The 21,849-nt window shown below is 41.5% G+C and overlaps 1 protein-coding gene across 1 annotated transcript in view; it reads right to left on the minus strand.

Moving 5' to 3' along the window:
• The window catches only part of LOC121693276 (latent-transforming growth factor beta-binding protein 2-like), an 87,458-nt gene that overhangs the window by 18,690 nt on the left and 46,919 nt on the right, over positions 1-21,849 (minus strand). Inside the window, exons 10-23 of the mRNA XM_042072610.1 lie at positions 14,662-14,784; positions 13,975-14,139; positions 12,186-12,971; positions 11,710-11,735; positions 11,536-11,569; positions 11,039-11,143; positions 10,511-10,636; positions 9,295-9,423; positions 9,020-9,139; positions 7,472-7,594; positions 7,226-7,348; positions 6,683-6,808; positions 4,806-4,934; positions 4,342-4,467 (exon numbers count right to left, since the gene is read on the minus strand). Of these exons, the coding sequence (XP_041928544.1) occupies positions 4,342-4,467; positions 4,806-4,934; positions 6,683-6,808; positions 7,226-7,348; positions 7,472-7,594; positions 9,020-9,139; positions 9,295-9,423; positions 10,511-10,636; positions 11,039-11,143; positions 11,536-11,569; positions 11,710-11,735; positions 12,186-12,971; positions 13,975-14,139; positions 14,662-14,784 (2,241 nt within the window). The remainder of the gene's footprint in view (positions 1-4,341; positions 4,468-4,805; positions 4,935-6,682; positions 6,809-7,225; positions 7,349-7,471; positions 7,595-9,019; positions 9,140-9,294; positions 9,424-10,510; positions 10,637-11,038; positions 11,144-11,535; positions 11,570-11,709; positions 11,736-12,185; positions 12,972-13,974; positions 14,140-14,661; positions 14,785-21,849) is intronic.

Here is a 21,849-nt window from a genome sequence, read left to right on the forward strand (position 1 = left end):
GTGCACACAAATTGAGGCTGAGGCCCCAGCTTTCATTTCTACCGTGCATTATACACTACATGAGCAAGACAATTTGATTACCGTATATGACACATGCTTTGAAGTGAAAGCACTGCTGCAGAAATTGAACAGTAAATGAGTTGTTATATTTAGTAGTTAGTATAAAGTGAAAAAGTGTTATTTGTTGTGTTTATTTACTTTAAAATACCTTAATGCTTTGTGAAATAGTGGAATTAATAACTATAATATTTATATTCAAAAATATCATAAATCATAAAATATATAGTTGTCATTTAAATTGTATTATATTTTACACAAATGTGATGAAAATGCAATAACCATTTATTTTGCACAAACAAGTCAGTTCTCAAATGTGCGTAAGAGTGCTCTTGAGCGTTCATAGATTCTGTTCTTACGTAAGAACAAGAAAACATTGGTGAATACCATAATCTTCGTAAAAACTGTGTAAGTGGGTTTTAAGAACAAATTTCTTCGTAAGAACGGTTGTTGAATGAGGCCCATTGTTTTTTCTTTTTACTTTTGTTTTGTTGCTACATTTCTGATTCTGAGTACATTTACACTACTTACAGTATTGCATTGATAATTCTCATTCTATTTTTCTTTATTTCTGTAAGAATGATTGTTTTCTGTAAAAACTTTTGTTGCAAAACATGTCAGCTGATTACTGCAGAAATTCTACTTTTGAGATTCACAGAACACTGAGTCTGTGAAAATGACAATAAAAATAGAAACACAAAGACTGCAGTGTTTTATATAAAGCACATCAGTGTATTGCTAAGAGTAATTCAAATAGTGCATGTGTGTAGGGTTTTGTTTCAATAATTACACTTTTAGAAAAGATTGTTGCGTTTTGATTGCAGTGTTTCATTTTGGCATAGATGTGAGTTGTTTATCTCCAAGTGCTATGTCTTATTTTGCTGTGTGTAGAGTTTTGACATAATGAGCCACATTCTGCAAAAAATGTGTAAGCAATAGTCAAAAACTGTAATGTGTTTGGAAAACATACAAACAATGTAGCATCTCTTTAGGATTTTCACAGTTTCTGCATTTGTCAGTCAATGCATTTTATATAGGGATTGGTAATTGGAGAACGCTGACCCAAAGACCTGAAGAATGCCACATGGGGAAGCGTACCATATTGGTACTGCTTGATACCAGCAGAAAAAAGTCCCACAGTGTATGAGTAGTTTTCTTCATTGAGCAAGTCCCTTTGAAGATGCAATTGAGGAAGTCTTTTGAAGAATTTAAAGGATGCAGCACTTGGAACACACACACTGGGCCAGAGGCCACATATTTATAGAGGGCTTGTAGCTAAGTAGCAGACACTGCTTCTTTTAAAGTTTGAGGTCAGTTACTTAGAGTAACTTTAAGAAGGGGATGTTAGCCAGTGGTTATGACCAGAGGTGTAAAAGCCTAGATTCAGGAAGCAAAAGTCCTAACATGTATTGGTTTTACCTGTGCAATTAGCACAGGCAGAATTGTATAAAGTATCCGAAATCCACACTTGAGTAGAAGTGCAGATATTTGATCAGAAAATTACTTAAGTAAAAGTAAAAGTAATCTATAAGCATACCACTCAAGTAAAAGTCTTAAAGTATCTATTATTTGCAATACTTACGTATGACAAGTAGCCCTTTATAGGCCTACTGTAAAACATACTTTAAGTACTGAAAGTAGTACAAAGTACTAGTAAAAGCTTTCGAGGCAAGGTGGGATGACAACCCCCTCTCTTCGCTATTCTTTTAAAGAAAAAGAAAGCAGTCAGAACTAAGTCAGAACTAGAAGATTCATGCAGCATCTTAAAACTGTGCCTACACTTCATAAACAATGTCTTTGAAGCCTGGACAAAGGTATGGTTGCCATTCATTTTTCACTGCTGCTTCCTTTTATAGGCCTATAAGGAAGTTTATCCAACATGTTTAGAAAGGCGTTGAAAGACTTAACAAAAGTGATATTAATGAAAGGCAAGCAGTTAGAATTTTAATTTAATTCAGCTCCTTACAACAGCCTACAGTACATAGGCCTTGGTGTGCTATGTCTTAGCTCTATTTGCTAGGCTTTAACTCTCTCACTGTCTTCATTAATTGCTGTGTCCCGTGGTGACATCAGGTCAGAAAGTCTTGGGGTTGCACATTTTTAACATGCTGAATGGGAACTGACTTTTGTTTTCATTTGCACATTATTTGAGCTTACTTTCTACTTAATGCTGCTAATGAAAATGTAGTGGAGTAAAAGTATACATTTAATTTAAAAAATGTAGTGAAGTAAAAGTAGTAAGAAAAATAAAAACTCAAGTAAAGTACAGATACTCCCCATTCATATTTAAGCACTGTACTTAAGTATTTTTACTTAGTTACTTTACATCTCTGAGCACAGGTGATTCTACTAAATAGCTGATCTACGTGGGTGATTGAAACAAATAGTGGTTGGACTTTAACTTTCCGAAGTCGGACTTTTACACCTCTGGTTATGACTGAGAGATATAGTCTACTGTACTTGGCTGTCATGAGAAGTTCCTTACAACTAGGCACAAGGAATTTTACATATTGTCCTATGTGGAACTGAAATATATCTGCATGTAAGTATAATCTACCAAGTGCATAGGAAAGTTGAATTAGACATCTTCTAAAACAGTGGTTCTTAACTGGTGGGTCGGGACCAAAAGTGGGTCGTGGAACCGTTCTGGGTGGGTCGCAGAGCTTGTGGTTAAAAAGTAAAAAAGTAAAAAGGTCGGCCAGGTAGATGAGCTAATTAGTGAAATTACCGTCCACAGCCAGAATCAATACCTGGTGGGACTTTCTAAAGCCAAGGTTCATTCCTGCCAACATTCTGCTACTGGATTGTGCCATCTCCAGAGGATCCAGAGAAAGAAAACAAAGTTTTTGGACTGGTCTAGTGATTCACCAGATTAAAAAAACAAAACAAAGGAACATTTGTGGAAGGATCTGAAGGTCAAGATTCACAACAGGGCCCCCAGCATAAACTTCACCGTTTCTGTGCTGAGATATGATGCAAAAAGCATAATTCAGTTATAGTGGGCAGCAAAATGACCGCTACCACTGCAATGATTTTTTGTGATGGCTCCATTTCTGAAAATGTTCAAAGCCCTAAACTGTACAAGTATACCAAATATTAGGCTTTTTATACAAAAAGGACATTTCACCTCAGATTCAGCACGAACCACCTGGACTAGAGGTAATCGTGACTTATATGGTAACTGTATTGTAATATGGAATGGAATGTTGCTTAATAAAAAAAACGTTGACATGTTGAATATTTACGTCTACCACTGTAGCTGAGTGAGTGGTCCCACCTTGGCAACTCTGGACGTTGGGTAATGGTCTGTGCCCAACATCACATCTGCTGCAGGAGAATGAGCCAACAGTGCTTTATTACAGCTGCCCTGGACACTCATTCAAAAAACCCCTCTCTCTCTCTCTCTTGAAAACTTGACACAGAAAGTAGTCTGCTGGTAGTGTGGTCTCAGTATATTATCGTTTTTTACCATTTTGTTTTGGTATGTCTACATTGATTTACAGTAATGAAACATTATCAATCTCCATATCTATCAATACATCAATACATATAGATATGCAGACCTTTCTGACCTTTGCCATCACCAATAACACTGCATCCTGACCTCCAAATAATGCAGGCAAAGGACCACTATGCGTTGAAGCATATAGTACTTGAAGACAAAATAAAGGCGAACACTTCTCTCAAAGTCAGTATTCACAAAGTATTATAAACACATCTATAAAGGGTTATAAAGTATTTATAATGCCTCCTCATGACTAACACAGGTCTATATAACTAGACACATAGTCATGACTGCACTCATTAAGCGATGCTTTGCTATTGAATAAGCCCTTACAGCTTATAGTATTGTATCACAATTCATTATAAAGCTTCTTTTACCACTTGATCATTTTTCATTTACATGTAATCATTTAGCAGATGCTTTTATCCAAAGCAACTTACTTATGTCAATTATAGAACAAGAGCCGTTGTTCCTGGAGCAACTTGAGGTTAAGTGCCTTGCTCAAGGGCACAACGATGGATGCCGGGAATTGAACCCACAACTTCTCAGGCTACTACATGCTAGCCCAGCTCGCTAGACACTACACCACCAGCGCCCACATGTGGCAATGATGATTACAGAACAAGAGTCTTCTCATAGATACCATTTTATGAGTAAAACAGTGCTCAGCAGGATTTTAGTTTGTGCACACTGTGGCCTTTTGAGTCTTGTCTTTAGTAACAACTCATTACTGAGTATTTTCAGTGTTTAGTGTCATAATCAGGAAAAAGCATACATACCTTCACAGATCTCGCCATCTGATGAAACGAGGTATCCAGTGGGACAGGCTGTGCAGGAGTAGGAGCCGTCGGAGTTCAGACAGATGCCATTGTTGCAGATGGATTCAGTAAGACACTCATCAATATCTAAAAGAAGATATTTCCATACTCCATGAGAAAATGACACTTTGTCAAATCCATTGAATTTCTCTTCAGTCCTATAATTACAAACGATTATACACAATTCTGGCTCTTTACATGGGAAATAAAGGGATCAGGACCAAGTATAATACACTAATGGTGATTGAGTACAAATGTCAAGAATCATTCTCCAGAATCAACAACTGTGCCTTTAAACCCAATGATCTGTTAGAAATTAAATTGGCACATATGACTACAAAAGGTTACGACAAGCTAGAACCTAGTCATTAATAACTGTTAGTTTTGAGAACAGTGTTGACCAACAGAATTGCAGTTTTACTTACCCTCACACTGCTGCCTGTCCAGGGATAAGCGGTAGCCGGTGCGGCATAAGGTGCAAGTGTAAGAGCCCTCAGTGTTTGTACACACGCCGTCCAAACAAACGGCATCCGAAGCAACACACTCATCAATGTCTAAAGCAGAGGAGACACCATTAGAATCCCAGAGGAAAACAACATTGAAAATGAGATCTGAGTTGTTTCCCCTAAACCCTTAGAAATAAGTAGCAACATGAATAGATTGAGAGGGAAAAAGGGTATTTTGAGATCTTAAGGGTGAATGGTTCATTACAAACCTAAATCTCTTCTCTGATCCTCTAAGTACCTACATTCAGGTTTTTTATGAAAAACCCCTCAAGGCCTTAACATGGTTTAAACACAACTTTACACCTTCTTCCTCATCTGGCCCCTCCCCCTCTCCACACAGTACTGGCTGCTGCAGCCGGCACGGTAGCTAGTTTGTCTGCATCTTTATGAAGAATTCTCACAGCAACCATTTTTGATATGAAATATATAGCAGGCATAGGGTGTTACTAATGATATAAATTAAGGTTCTGATACAAATAAATTGAACAGAGACTTCAAAATGATATTTAGTAACAATTGTGTTTGCCCTACTATTTCATGTCAAAATGGCTGCTCCTCATGTCTATGAGGTCATGAAGAACTACAGTTTGATGATTACACATACTGAAGATGTGATTAGTCGACCATATATTCCAGAGCAGAAATCCTTGGCAATGACATCAACATATTTAATTAAGCAATATCCCACAAGAGGGAGTGGGGTTGGTAGAGGATATTCCTGTGATTTGGAGAGACATATTGCTTTTATACAACAGTTTTACTACCAACTAATTGAGTTTGAATACGCAAGATTATGTTTCCTTTTGCTTATTTTGATATTGCTTACTCATTCTCAGCCCCAAGAAATAGTTCCAACTGGAGTCTTTAGCGTCAAATGTGCCAAGCAAGGAAATACTGTCACTCTCAACTCTTATGTCGAAGTTCAGTTGAAGTGCAAATGTGTGCACTCACTTGTCCTCATTTTACACGTTACATCAAAACATTAAAATATAAAGTTTTGAAACTTCTGCTTGCCATTCTGCATTCTCGCACATTCTTGCAATAGCACACATGGAGTGATCACTAGCAGTGAAGAGTCCAAGTGGGGTTGTGCCAGGATTTAAATGTACTCATTTACAAGGCACTTTTATCCAAAGCGACTTACATGTCAATTAATGTACAAGGGCCATTGTCCCTGGAGCAACTTGAGGTTAAGTGCCTTGCTCAAGGGCACAACGGTGGAATTTAACCCACAACTTTTCAGCTTACTGCATGCTAGCCCAGTTCCTTAGCCACTACTCTACCACCGCCCCAGGATATCCCCATAGCCAGTAAAATTTGAAAAGAGATCTCACTTCTTTCTCCTAAGGGATCCTTAGGAAAAAATAAGGTGAGATAAGTTTAGATTGACAAGAAAAATAGAGAGATTTTTGTGATCTTGAACTTAAAAACGATGGCTGAGACAACAATAGCGCTATTTCACACCTAAGTAATAGAGATCATTTATTTCTTGAGAGACAAAGACAACACATTTTGAGACAAGACATTTTCCTTTGGGTCTCCACACATGGGGCCCTCTTGTCCTCTCAGAAATAAATAATTCCACTGAACCCATGGGTGGACTAGCTACCTGCTGTGAACACATAACTTAACAGTGAACACATAACATAACAGAACACTAGCTAAAACACACACACACACACACACACACACACACACACACACACACACACACATACACACACACACACACACACAGTGTGACAGTCTAGTGTAACAGCAAAATAATTCTGAATGCTCTGTGGTTCCATAAGTACCTTCACATATCTGTCCATCAGCTGATTTGACGAAACCAGACTGGCAATTTGTGCAGGTGTAGGAACCTTCTGTGTTGGTGCATATTCCATTGGGGCACACATTTGTGGTGGCACACTCATTGATATCTGTTGAACAAAATGACAGATATCACATGACATCAGGTAAACTGAAACCAGAGATGTCTGGCAGTTTCCCATCTGAGACACTGCCTGCATTTCCTTTTTTGTTCTGAGGATACAAGCAATTGAGTTTAATTCACAAGTATTTTTGTACTTAATGCAAGAACTGTGTTTGTTACAACTGTCCTTATGTCAAGTTCTGACATGTTCTACAAATTACTGACTATGCGAAAGTTGTCAACACAACATTTGAAGATACTATTCTTACAAACCAAAGGTATGACCAATTTTGGTGAAGGTAAGAATACATAATATTGTAAGGCATCTGAATAGAACACATGTTTTGAAGTGTGTTTTAGTGCTTTTTAAAATTGCACTATGAACAGCAAAATACAGCATAAAATTAAAATTCTTCATACACACCCTCACAGGCCTTAGCATTTAGAGTTGCTTGGTAACCAAGGTTACAACTGCAGCTATAAGACCCTTGCAGATTGGTGCACTGTCCATGATCACAGATTCCAGAGAGGGAGCACTCATCCACATCTGAACAAAACCACACAGCATTAATAATACATGAAGCCAAGATATATGTCTCCTGAAATAAACACACAGATTTTTGATGCATTTGTGTCAGTATGTGTGTGTGTGTGTGTGTGTGTGCCATACCCTGACAACTGCTTTGGTCCGGAGCAGTTTCGTATCCAAAATTGCAGACGCACTGGTAAGAGCCCTTTGTGTTTATACAGTGACCATTGGCACACACAGTTGAGGACAGACATTCATTCACATCTGAAAGAAACATAAATGGAGAAAATGCATAAGTGTGTTTGCATGTGTGTGTGTAAAGAGTGGGACATAAGGTATAAAACATTTAGAAGTTCAATATTATCATTTCCAAGGCAACAAATCACTCCCAAAATATGTCCCTCCTTGTAAGGTTTGGCCTAAACACTTTATAATGGCGTTTCTTCCTTGCCAGTTAGAGCTACTAGAGCACTTGAAAAACAGTAGTGACCTTCAGCAGTTGTGGACTCCCTCATGAAATATCTCTCTTCCATTAGCCATACTCATGAGCAGACAGTAACATCTACTACAGCTGCTACACTACAGAACTCCAGCCATAAAAGCCATGATGGTGTAATCCCATAGTTCTGGGATCCCTACTGTCTCCTTCTCACTCTCCCGGTCACTGGCCTGACAGAGCAGCCATGCCAAACCCTCTCCCTCTCTGGTCCCCGCCGATAAGGCCAGAGCCATCCAAAAATAACACAGCGTTTGTTCAAGACTGTAGCCAAGGCAAAATATTTTGACTATCCTAAATTGAAGGATTGCAAACAATATTTAACGGCAACAGATAATATGAAAAAGGTCTGAAAAACACAGCCATGTTTAAACAATGCTAGACTCTCCGCATGGGGCCTGTCTAGGTGGCGAGTGAATTTACAGATCTCATCTCAGCATAGCAGACAAGCGAAGCGGAGAGCAGACGTCCGAGCCAACACGAGGACAACACGAGATCAAGACACAAGACAATGAAACTGGTGAGTAGTAGCAGTAAAACTAACTGGCTCCCATAGCCATGATAACCATGCGGAGGCTGGAAACATCACGGTTTTGTTGACGAGCAGGCAGGCAGGAGCATATTCCTCTGCCATGCCGGTCTAAATCACACCTCTGCTCCGTGACAAGTCAGACTGGGCCATAAAGCACAGGCCACTTCACTCATCACAACTGCCCAGTGCGGGCCTCTTTCCAACATGGAACCCTTCTAAGAACTAGCCTGAACTGTCTGCTTGCCAACTGTCTGCTGGCCTGTGAGTATGTCAAGCCTTACTTTTGAACAACTGGAAAAAGGGGGGTGAGAGAGAAAGAGAGAGAAAGAGTGAGAAAGAGCGAGAGAGAGAGATAGAGAGAAGAATGTCTGAAGTATAAATGGAGGATTCACCAATTTTACTATACTCATATTAGGACCAAATGAATGCCACAAAACAAATATATCAACAAAATATCTAAGACTGTATTTTGTAGTACTGTATGTGGCCTCTTCTGTGAACATTAAACCACTGTGATAGAAAAGGTTGTAAAGTTATTTAATAACACTGAGAGAGAGAACCAAAAATATTCTGCCACCGGCCACCGTGTGTGGTGCTAACTGTGATGACACAGAGGTACCCATCTCTAAACATCAATAAGGTTTTTAGGTGTTGAGTGTACCTTCGCAGTGGCCTCTCCCATTCTTGGTAAAGCCAGTCTTGCACTCGCATGTGTAAGATCCCTCCGTGTTCACACAGTGGCCCCCTGGACACTTATTGGGCATGTCACACTCATTCACATCTATAAGAGAGAGAGAGAGAGAGAGAGAGAGAGAGAGAGAGAGAGAGAGAGAGAGAGAGAGAGAGAGAGAGAGCGTTCAGAGTTGTTGCCAAAAATGGATCCATGTACAGTATGAAACATCAGAACATTGCCCGTGTTAGTCCTGGCACACCGACCTTGGCAGAACTTCCTGTTCTGGGTGATGGCCTGGCTAAAACCAGTCTGGCAGTGACACGAATAGGAGCCATAGGAGTTGACACAGCGGGCGTTCTCGCCACACACGTTCTCCTCACACTCATTGATATCTGAACAGAAGATACAGAAGATCAGAAGAACCTACACTCAAAAACTGCATCTTAGGCAAAAGTAATAGTGTAACTGATTTTAAAAAAATGGGAAGGTTTAAACTGGGTGATTTCTTCACTTTCAAATTGGCCTTTTGTATGCAAAAATTACATGATATGATATACCTCCTAAATAAGAAGAAAATAAAAAAGATATGAACATCAGTGTGAGTTTTGAGTGAAACTAGAGCAGCAATATGAGCCAGATGGGTCTGAATGTTCTTTACGAAATGTAGTACAAAACAGCATGACAAAGAAACAAATGCTACGCAAAGGTGATTATTCATCACCAATAACAATTCCCAGATGTATTGCTGCTTTTAGCTGGTTGAAACACAAAGACATAAACCAGCCTTAGTGAAATCCGAAAGTCATGAAATCACATAATAACACGCAATACTGAGAGAAACCCACTAACAAACTGTAGAATTTTAGGAACTACAATAAAATCCGCACTCTTCACACTCAAATGTGTGCAAGACGTAATCTAAGATTTATGTGTTTCTGTCAGCAAACAGAAGTCATTGTGTGTTGTGTGAATAAAACCACAATCTCATTAAATCATGCGGCCAGACCTCAGCTTACTGGACTCCACTCGCCACACAGTTAGAAGACACTTAACAAGGCTAACAAAGACAAGCGACACAAAGCTTGTTTCAAGGGAAGCATCAGAATGCTGGCATTTATTTAGGAAAATTGACAGTACCAGTACATCTTTCTTTAATGCATAATATGAATGTGCTACTTTTCTGGCATGTGCCACCGCTTTAGTGAGAGTACTTCTTGTTGTCAGAGGATATAATCTATAACAGATTTGCTGGTACAACATTATTGAACTTTACAAAGGCTTAAATTATCAAGCCCTTTTCAGCATATGTTGCAGTGTGTAGCTATGTGAGAGTCATACCTTTAAATTCAAATTTGCAAGTAACATTTGATTGTTTTAAGACAAAATACAATAACTGAACCTTTAAAACATAGACTTTGTCTAGAGGTACCATTTGGGTGGGTAGGATTTGGGTTTGGGACGTGAGATGGGTGCACTTACCTATGCACTGAGTCTGCAGGGCATTATGCTGATAGCCAGGGTAACAGCGGCACGTGTACCCAGTCTGGACTGACACACACTGGCCAGGTCCACAGATTGTGGGAGTCAAGGAGCATCGGTCAATGTCTGGAAACGGGTAGAGAGAGCAGGCCAGTATAACAATCAAGAGTGAAGAAAGTACATTCAAAAGACAGCTCTCCAGTGGATTTTGCTATATTTGTCCACAACAAAATGCTCTACAACCAGCTAATTCAGATAGAGAGGAGCAGTAATTACTTGCCAACATTTGCTTATTTTTAGGACTGTACAGAGTTTAGTCCAAAATAACTCAGATGATGTAAAGTTATGTTGATAACTGAAGGAGAATACTATTTCACAATTCATTGGTCCCCAAACACATTCTGGTCAACCATGTAGTAGTTGACTCAAACTAAATGTGATTTAGAATATCCGAAGCCATACTTTTTAGATGAATCAGAACATATTTCAGCCAAATTCCACTCCGGGGAAAGTGATCTGTCATCTCACCTGTCACCTGTTTGGACACATTTCTGGAAGCAGTGGTCTTGTCCTTGATACTCGAATCTGGCTTCGAGTGGGTAGTGATGGGAGGGGTTGAAATATCCATCAAATCTGTGGGAGGAGAATTCATACCACACTATTGGTGTAGTGGTCAAGTGTAAGAATAACATAAGACATACTGAATAATCTGAACTTGAAAGGTCACTTTCAGGGTCAAATGAGGTCACATATGGCTGCAATAGTAAGCCACACCTGTTACTGTGTAAGAAAGGGTGGACATGGATCCGATTTTATGCTGATGCCTTTGTTGATTCTGCTTATTAGTCTGATTCTTTATCAATCCCTGATTCATTCACTGATTGGGAAAGAAGAAGCAATACAATGTAGAAAGAGGTCTGAGAGACAGTCCTCTGTGACCAAATTTGTTTTTCACTGGTTTCATGGCACACAAAACAGCAGTGTAAATCTTCAGTTGAGGAGGGCTAAAACAGGCTGAACATTACCTGGGTGGCCAGATGGTGACTCAGTGGAAGGGATCTGTGAGGACACAGCAACACACTCACTTTGACACAGGTTCTGAATTCTTCAGAAGCTTCATATACTTGACACAGGTTCTGAATTCTTCATATTAAACATTTTTGTGTGCCTGCCGGTAATGAGAAACCTTCCCAACTCACCACTTCCGCAGCATCAGCATCATTATCTGTTAGGAGATAACACAGAAGATGGAAAAAATAACAGTAAAAAGAGTAGAAATTCCTCTCACAAAATATTACTAAAAAGCTGCCCTGTGTGGTACCACTGGTAATAAGGCATTCTCATGGTTTCAGCTTATCTTAAAGTATTTGGTTCTAATAAAACAAAGCTTATGGTCCACTCAACACTTAAGCTTCACCAAAGGACACTAAATTATAAAATGCGTTCAGTCCAAAAGACAATAGAACAGAAGGCATTTTATAAAGAAAAATGCAATGATATCAGTGGTTAGAGGCATTGTGAAGAGAACTATTCTTTTTTATAGCTTCATTAAGAAATTGAGCTTTTGCTCACAACCTTGAATTTTATTTCTAGTGTAATGTCAAAAGTGAATACAATCAGATGTCACATGGGAATATAATCACGTTGGATTTCAATTTCTTTGATATTCACTCACCATGTGGAACACGTTGTGAAGGGATTTTGCCTGTCTGGTGTGGTTCCAGGGAAGGGTGGTGAGGTATCGGTGGGATTCTAGAAGGCCGTGGCTGTGTGGGCACCTGTGGAAATGTGGGCACCTCGGGTACTTGTGGGACCTCGGACTCGTATGAGGGAACTTGTGGGTTAGCAGGAGTCTGTGGATAGGAAGGTCTATGAGGCTGGTGGGGTACTTGTGGGACCTCAGACTCGTATGAGGGAACTTGTGGGTTAGCAGGAGTCTGTGGATAGGAAGGTCTATGAGGCTGGTGGGGTACTTGTGGGACCTCGGACTCGTATGAGGGAACTTGTGGGTTAGCAGGAGTCTGTGGATAGGAAGGTCTATGAGGCTGGTGGGGTACTTGTGGGACCTCGGACTCGTATGAGGGAACTTGTGGGTTAGCAGGAGTCTGTGGATAGGAAGGTCTATGAGGCTGGTGGGGTACTTGTGGGACCTCAGACTCGTATGAGGGAACTTGTGGGTTAGCAGGAGTCTGTGGATAGGAAGGTCTATGAGGCCGGTGGGGTACTTGTGGGACCTCGGACTCGTATGAGGGAACTTGTGGGTTAGCAGGAGTCTGTGGATAGGAAGGTCTATGAGGCTGGTGGCTGGGGATGTGGGGAAGTTGTGGCTGATAGGGGAAGTATGGCCTTTGGGTGGCTGGAGGGTACTTCTCCTCTTCTTCCATCTTCCTGAGAGATATCTGGATGTCCGAGTGTGAGTATGTGTAGCCGTGGCCAGCCGGGCAGATCTCCCTAAAGTGCTCTTTAATAAACACGGTGTGGAAGACAAGTAGACAGAAAGAGAACGATGGTGAAAGTTAATCAGTTAATTGTGTAATTGGCAGAGTCAGTAGTAGTAGATCACTGTCGGCATTCCACATTAAAGTGCCTTTAGTCATTCGTATATGAAACAAAGCCCTGTTGTGTCCTGAAAGACACTGCTCCATTTAGCTCCATGGAATTTCAACCTTATCTAAAAAAAACAAAAAAAAAACCTTGATTCCCTTTACATGGGTAAATGCTGTGAGGCTAATTAATGAAAGAGGTCTACCTCAGCAGGCTCCCACTATTGTTATCCTACGTGCCCTTTCCATGAGAACTCTAATAACAAACACACTGACAACATCATGTTGATAAAAAACAAAATAAAAAAAAACATACAGGGATACCAAGATTAGTCTTTGTGGCTAGTGTGTGGCTAGTGTGTGGCTAGGTTTGGTTTTGCAGGGACAAAGGCCTGTTCACACCATGATGATATCTGTTACGATAATGGCAAAAAAGTATCGCTCTGTGAATGACAACGTCCACACATAAACTATAACATGAACGTCATGAAGAACGGAATCATTGGGGATCACTTTCAGAACGAATTTGAGAACAATAAAAAGCTGACAGCCAGTCAGAATCCATCAACACAAGAGGAGACTTTCCTTATCGCTGGTCAGCGTGGACGCTCATATCTTCATAGTTATAGTTATCTTTATAGTTATCCAGTGTTTCCCAGAGAACTGAATTCCATTTGTGGTGGTTGGCTTGCAGAATTAACTTGAATGCAACAGTTTTTAACAAATTAGCACAGCGTGGTTATAATGCTAACCAGATTTAAGCACAATTTAGTACAATCTGGAAAATCACTGTGTGGTGGCAATGTTGATATTGTGGTGGACCGCCGCAAATAAGTCAATGTATGGGAAACACTGGTTATTGTTCCAAGTGTGAACAGCCCTATTAACAGATGACGTTAGTGCGAACTGGCTCTGGAGTACCTGTGTCAGGGACAGGGCATCTCTGGCAGCTGGAGCCCCAGGCCTTTCCCACGCGACTACAGCAACAGATCTGCTTGGTGATCTGCTGGGGGAGGGGCAGGGAACAGGTGCCTTCGGAGGTGGAGCGGTAGCAAAAGTCTTTGGCTACAGACACTGCTTTATCCGCTAGGTTGAGACAGAGGTACAGATAGTGAGATCCCTGACTATAAACTCAATTAAGTTTACAAGAATCAATGATATGAGAAGATGTTTTTCTAAACAAAAACATCAAAGAAAAAAACAAGTAATATACCCAAGTATATATGGCATATGGGTGGGATGTTTTCAATGAATCCAAATCAAGGAGCAGATTTAAAGGAGAATTCCGGCAATTTTTTTCATAGACCTCTGTTTCTCGAGGTCACAGAGTGCTGTCGGTACCAACAAAAAAACAATCAGTTCTACTTAACTTGTTGTTGCAGCCAACAGCTAGAGCTGCTAGGCAGCTACAGTGCTACAATCTGGGGGCATGTTCATGTTCACGTTTTTTCCGTACTGACAGTACTCTTTGACCTCAAGAAACAGAGGTCTATGTGAAAAATCACCGGAATTCTCCTTTAAAGAGAATGGGAAATTGATCCAAACTCTTTTTTTATTGCCACAGACACCAATAAATTCAGTGCACTAATGATGTACAGAAAGACTTACAGACACAATGACTTCGGGAAGGATCCAGCATGTATCCTGGCTTGCAAGTGCATCTGTAGCTTCCTCTGGTGTTAAGACACTCTGCATGCTTACAAATCCCAGACATCAGACACTCGTTTATATCTGGAGAAAACACTCCCTGTATTAGCCTTTTCTCATAACAACATAAACAGGGTCCTGAACTCTCAGACCATAGTTGCATTAAAAATAACATTAAAGGCAAGTAAAGCATTGACAGCAATAATTAATATGTGAACATAACACTAAAGAGTCCAGTCTAGATTACAAACAAAGGAAGAGTGGATTGTATCAAAGTTGGAAGAACCACATTGGCCAGAGTGGTGCTGAAGGAGACTGTATGGGCTTGGCAGGAGCTGAGCAATTATGCCCACATCAGGAATGCACACCCTCTCCAAAATGCTTCCACCCTGCATTTAGCCCATTTTCACCACCAGCCTAAAGTTTAATATGAGCCTATGAGCCTAAGTGGATTCGGCAAAGGTCATTTGTTAAAGGGCTCATGATGCAGAAAACCATTTTTTTCCCCACTGGCTGGATTATGTGGATGTGACTAGGGGATGTACTGGACTTTTCAACGTGGACTGCTCCCTTCCCTGCCTGGAATGGCCCTAGAAAGGAATTGGAATAATGGCAACACCAGTTCATTTAAAATGAATGTCAAGTCATTTAATTAACTAATAGTCTGTAACTATTATCAAAAGTAGGTTACTGATATGATGGTATTTCTCAAGTGCAGGCAGCTTGGATAGTTGGATAGCAGTTTGGAAGACCCAAAACTATCACAGTAACGGAGAGCACTGGGCAACTCATTCCACCAACATGGAACCACTGAGGAAAAGAGTCTTGAATTTGACCTAGCGTTTATGGCTGGTCGACACAACAGACACTCATCAAGACTGCAGTGGGAGGTTGGGGGTATATATCTTGAGCATTGAATTAAGATAGCAGGGAGCGATCCAGTCAGTGTCCTATAGGCCAAAGTGAGAGATTTAAATCTAATTCTGGCCACTTTAGGGAGTCAGTGGAGAGTAACTAGGAGAGGGGTTACATGTGTCCTCTTTGGCTGATTGAAGACCAGGCGTGCTGCAGCATTATGAATCAGTTGTAACGATCTTACTACACAAGCAGGTAGGCCAGCTAACAGTGAATTACAATAGTCCAGCTTGGAGCTAACCATGGCCTGCTCAAGAAGTTGTGTGGAATCTTGTGTCAGATAAGGTCTGATCTTCCTAATGTTGTAAAGGATAAACCGACATGATTTTGCAATTGAGGCTACATGCTCAGAGAAGTTAAGTCGCTCATCAATTACGACGCCTAGGTTACATGCTGATCTAGTTGGGGTCAGTGAAGATGAGTCAAGCTGGACGTTAATCTGTTGGGGAATAGCTGTTTTAGCTGGAAACATCAAAAACCTCTGTTTTTGAGAGATTAAGCTGAAGGTGGCGATCTTTCATCCAGACTGAAATATCCTTAAGGCATGCATAACTACGATGGGAAATGCTAGAGTCCTCAGGTGGGAAAGATAGGTAAAGTTGAGTGTCGTCCGCATAGCAATGATATGAGCAAGAAACAAATGTGTGTTTGACATTAGCACAAGCATCCATGCCTGTAGAGTGTCATTTTCCCAACACTTAGCCTCCAAGGTCACAGACTCTATTGCTTACGTAAAAGCCTGATGTGTGCCTGCTCTCCTCCCCTCATAACACAGTGCATGGCACGATGCAAAAGCAGCACTGAGTGCTTCCATGTTTCCCTCACTCTTCCTGAGTCATCGGATGCAGAGAGCAGAGGGCTTTTTTCAGCTACTGAATCACACTGCTGCTTCAGGGGCCTGTGGGTCTCTCATCCATTAAACAATTAGTGAATCATTAGGTCCTGTCCACTTTCCTTGCCTTGAAGCTTGGAACTTCACAAGTGGCTGGACATCACACGTTTGTAGTCATACCAATGAATCTGAGTCATGTGTCATTTGTTTTGTGTTGGGCCCCCTGATGGGAAATGTGAGCTGTTCCCAGTAATTTGGGGCGTCTGAGTCACGATGACTTCAGGCTTATTTACGGTAGGTGATGCTGTGGTAGACCTGCTCTATTGTGGTATGCTATGCTATGCTGCGTAAAGTCTTTTGTTTATGGAGATATGGAGAACCGAAATGTGGCATTAGAAAGCATTTTTTTTCTGTCACATATGGACCGACAAAAGTAAACCTTAGTCAAATTCTGTTTTGGTCACTTTTGAATTGTAGGGTTTTAATGTGTTTTTTTTTTTTTAAAGTAGGTTACAGTTGTGTAATAGAGAGTGTAATTGAATGAACCTGTGGGATTCCACAGCCTGACATGACCAGACCCAAATCCAATTCGCTCCTCACATGCTGGCTGATACATTAGGCTCTTCCAAATTCCCCAATTCCTGCAGGCAGTAAAGCAATGATGTTTTTGCCCTAAATGAATAATCATGACCGATGCTCAAGAAATGCAGTCCTGTAGGGTCAGAGTTTTCTCTCCATACTCTGCTCAGGTTAAGGGAGGCATGGCCACATCTTGAAATGATTAGACGGAGCAAACTAAGGCAACGCTATGTTTTTAGCTTTCAAGCTTTGTTGGTAGCCTTGGAAATCATTTTTTGACCATGTCCCTTAATAAACACCTGTCCTTACGATGGCATGATTCAAAACTGAGCAGCCATGATACTCCCATACATCTAGATGAAGTGAAACTATCATGGATATGATTAATGAAATACCCTTTTGAAATCCGCTTAAAAACATACATTCATTGAGATGTTAATATAATTTCTGGTTGTATTTCGAAACCAATTACTTCGCTCAAAATGCTGCACTCCAGAATGTCAATGTTGCTGTCAATCCAAATCACAAAAAAAATATAGTCAATTGAAGCTAGAATGTCGTATAGGGGACTCTGAGGACATAATGAGGCAGCAGATCTGCAATGCACTGTTGAGAGCCACATTTTGTTCTCACAAACAAGCAGATGATAATCTGTTAATTATGCAACAGTCCCAACAGACGGGTTTAATGAGGGCCTGTACTACTTGCGACATACCCTCCCCTTCAATCCAAGAAAACCACAAAATAGCAGCTATTCTCGTGGCCTACTGTGTCAGCTCCCATTACGATCTCACTTGGTCCATTAAATTAACAACCCTAGGGACGGCATCTTGGTAAGTGAACTCTGACCTTTGCAAATGTAATTGCATGCACCCTAACGTTATTCATGTTTGTTTGTTATTTCTTTTTATGAGGGCCTGATGGATTATTTGTGAATGTAAAACCGATGGACAATAAATGCAGAGATGTTATGACAGGAGGACAAAGAGATGGGCTCCCATGAATGGCTAAATCTCTACATGTTAATGTAAATGTAACTTACATAATTTAACAAATACTATTGCTTAGTCTTGCAAATCAAATCTTGGAGAAATACAGCACTGGCGGGAGACTGGGATAGGTCAAACATCGATTTTTCATACATCCAGCTGTGGCTCCTGCTGGCAGATCGGCCAACACAAGTATCGTAAAGGGAACTGGGAATTCCAAGAGGAACGAAATCAGGTGGCTCACTGGTCAGACAAGGACATTGCTGTGTGCAGGTTGTTGGGTTTCTTGTAAGTTGAAGTAGGCTGCTCCTGCAATTGCAACTTTGTGAATTCAAGTCTATTGTGAGTTAGTCATATGCATTAACAGAGACAATAAAACTAAGCAGCTATGTCAACTGTATTATTTTTTGAACATATTTTGTGTTAATAGGTAAGCGAACGTTCGGAAAGCGGACTCCCTATTGGAGGCTCCGAGGCTAATAAGGCTTCACCTGGAGTTAGCATTCCATTGACCCCCATTCATTTTGGTGTCATCTGTCGGCGAATAACTTTACATCTGAAGCGTTTTAAGCATTTATATGAACCATTTATATTTTCAGAGTAATACAACATTGTGTGACTGACGTCATGAGTGTTTAAACATAACACAGCATGTACATGGCCCCACACCTGACAAAGGCCACACCTTGGATTTAGTCTGCTCCACTGGCATAACTCCCCTCAATCTCCAATGCCTGGACCTAGCTGTCTCAGATCACCGTGCCATCCTCTTCTCGGTACCTGAGCCCCCACCCAGACTGCGTGTGAATCGAACAATCACGTTCAGGAACATCAAACACGTATCCACACCTGTACTGTCGAGCATTCTGGCAGAACATCTTGCCTCCCACCCCTCCAGCTACTCTGTGGATGCCTTTACTGAGCACTACAACAAAGCTCTCTCTCACAGTCTGGATGCTGTAGCCCCCCTGAAGACTCGGTCCGTCACTTTCAGCCAGCCCGCGCCTTGGTTCACTCCTGAGCTCTGCCATCTGAAGGCAGCTGGGCGCCGGCTTGAAAGGCTGTACAAAAGATCTGGACTGGTTGTACATCAAGAGGTCTACAAAGATCATGTGGGGAATTACAAAAAGGCTCTCTCCAGGGCTAAAACTCTGTACTACTCCACTCTCATCAGTAAACACCAGAATCAACCAAAGCAGCTCTTCTCAACTGTAAACTGTCTCCTCCGCCCTCCAGATCCACCCCAACCATCAGATGCTGCAGAACTCTGCTGCAAGTTTCAAACTTTCTTCCAGCAGAAAGTGGACGACATCCACCTGCAGCTCCGTCAGACAGGCGCCCCATGTCCACCTGCCTTTCACCTGAAGGACTGCAACTCCACCTCTTCTGCTCATCCACATCAGTGCTCTCTCTCCTCATTCTCACCACTCAGTAATGACCAGGTCATGGATCTTGTGTCAAAAGCTAAATCCACCTCTAGCAAACTGGACCCCATGCCCACAGCCCTGGTAAAGGCGTGTCTGCCCACACTTTGCCCTACCATGACCGACATTATTAACACCTCTCTCACATCTGGTGTGGTGCCATCTAGTTTTAAAACGGCTGTGGCCATTCCCACCCTCAAAAAACCCAGCCTGGACCCTGACAATCCTGGAAATTACCGCCCAATCTCCAACCTACCCTTCCTCAGCAAGATCCTGGAAAAAGCGGTGGCTGCCCAACTTCAACACCACATGTCCCACCATAACCTCTATGAACCCCTCCAATCTGGCTTTCGACCCCACCACAGCACGGAGACAGCGCTCATTAAGATCATGAACGACCTCCTCATAGCTGCAGACAACGGCCTCATCAGCCTTCTCATCCTCCTAGACCTATCTGCAGCTTTTGACACAGTCTCCCATACCATCTTGCTTCACCGTCTTCATGAACACTTAGGACTCTCTGACTCCGCTCTCTCCTGGTTTCACTCCTACCTCTTCACTAGTACGCAATACATCACTATCAAGGATTCCAACTCGACCCCAGCTCCAGTAAACCACGGCGTGCCCCAAGGCTCAGTGCTTGGTCCCCTGCTGTTCACCATCTATATGCTCCCTCTCGGCCAGATCATCCGTCAGCATGGGCTCAGTTTCCACTTCTATGCTGACGACACCCAGCTCTACATTAGCGCTAAACCATCTACCACTTGGATGGCCACCAACCTGCTCAAACTCAACAACAACAAGACAGAGCTCATAGTGGTGGCCCCTCCGTCTCTGTCCAAGAAAGTTGGGGACGTCTTATTGAACGTAGATGGCTTTACCATCAGGCCCTCCCAAGAAGTGCATAACTTGGGTGTGACTCTGGACTGCAACCTCTCACTCCAAGCTCACATCAGTAACATCACCAAATCCGCCTTCTTCCACCTCAAAAACATCTGCAGACTCCGGCTCTCACTGTCAGACACTGTTGCGGAGACTCTGACACATGCCTTCATCACCTCCCATCTGGACTACTGTAACGGTGTCCTTTACTGTCTGGTCTTCCCACCAAAGCACTGGACAAGCTGCAGCGTGTCCAAAACTCGGCTGCCAGGATCCTCACACACACACAAAGCGATGGCAACACATTACCCCCACACTCAAGCAGCTTCACTGGCTCCCGGTGAAGTCACGCATCACCTACAAAATCTTACTCCTTACATACAAATCCCTTGTACCTTGTATCTCACCTTATGGCTCCATAATAAACTTTTTCTGAAAACCCATGCTAAAATGATGTCATGAGCATGCGACTTTCAGTCACCATATTTTCTGGATAAGAAACTGAAGGCAGTCTAAGGGAAAGTCCACAGGTAATCTATTTAGGAAAGCATCGAGGGTAAAAAAACAATGAAGTGATGTTTTGTTGGGTTGGCATTATGTCTGAACAAATCACCTACCTCAAGCTGTACTCGAACTCAGATCACTCGGACGACACTCAACTTCACTCTGAAAATATCAATTTTCTTAGCGCGGCTACCAGAAGACTTACTGTGTTTCAGTCCGTTGCTTAACGTCACGTATTATCACTCTCACACTGAGGATGTGCAGTACAATAAGGCTTCACCTTAGGGTTCAAATTGACTTCGCTTGTCTCTATTGAAGTCTATGGGGTCCATTTCTTTTACTGGCTGTGCATCCTCCAGGTGTATTGATAGTTTGCTGATCTTATTAATATAGATTGCTATGGGTAGTCCAAAGTTAACCGCGGAGGGAGCGTTTCATTAAAAGTAAGTGCACTTTTCTAATTGTCACTTTGACAATGAGAAAAGTGCACTTTGAAAAGTCCACTTTGAAAAGCCTGGTGTGTTTCCCATAATCACATTGGCAAATATGTCTGATCATCATTGTGTATCTTTTAATATAGTACTACATACTCCAAAAATTCATCCCGAAATTGCAATCAAATCGCGACTCTTGGACATTAGAGCAGAACAGCAGTTCATAGCTCTTATAGACTCCATAAATTTAGATATTTTACATCATCCCATTGATCAAATGGTAGAGGCTCTCAATCGTAAATTAGGCGCTCTGCTTGACAGAGTGGCACCCTTAAAGACTAAAAAAAGGCCCTGTAGCAAACTGACACCTTGGATGAACGAAAATATCCATGATCTAAAAAGATCATGTAGAAAAGCTGAGAGAACATGGAGAAAAACTAAGTTACAGGTTCACCGTGCCATTCTAAAAGAAAAAATAGCAAATTATAATAGAGCTATTCGGAATGAGAGGAGGAACCACTTCTCTAAGGTAATTGCTGAAAACAGTGGAAACTCTAGGGTGTTGTTCTCTACCATTGATAGGCTATTGC

The sequence above is a fragment of the Alosa sapidissima genome, chromosome 19 (genome assembly GCF_018492685.1).
Source record: "Alosa sapidissima isolate fAloSap1 chromosome 19, fAloSap1.pri, whole genome shotgun sequence".
Taxonomy (NCBI): Eukaryota; Metazoa; Chordata; class Actinopteri; order Clupeiformes; family Clupeidae; genus Alosa; species Alosa sapidissima.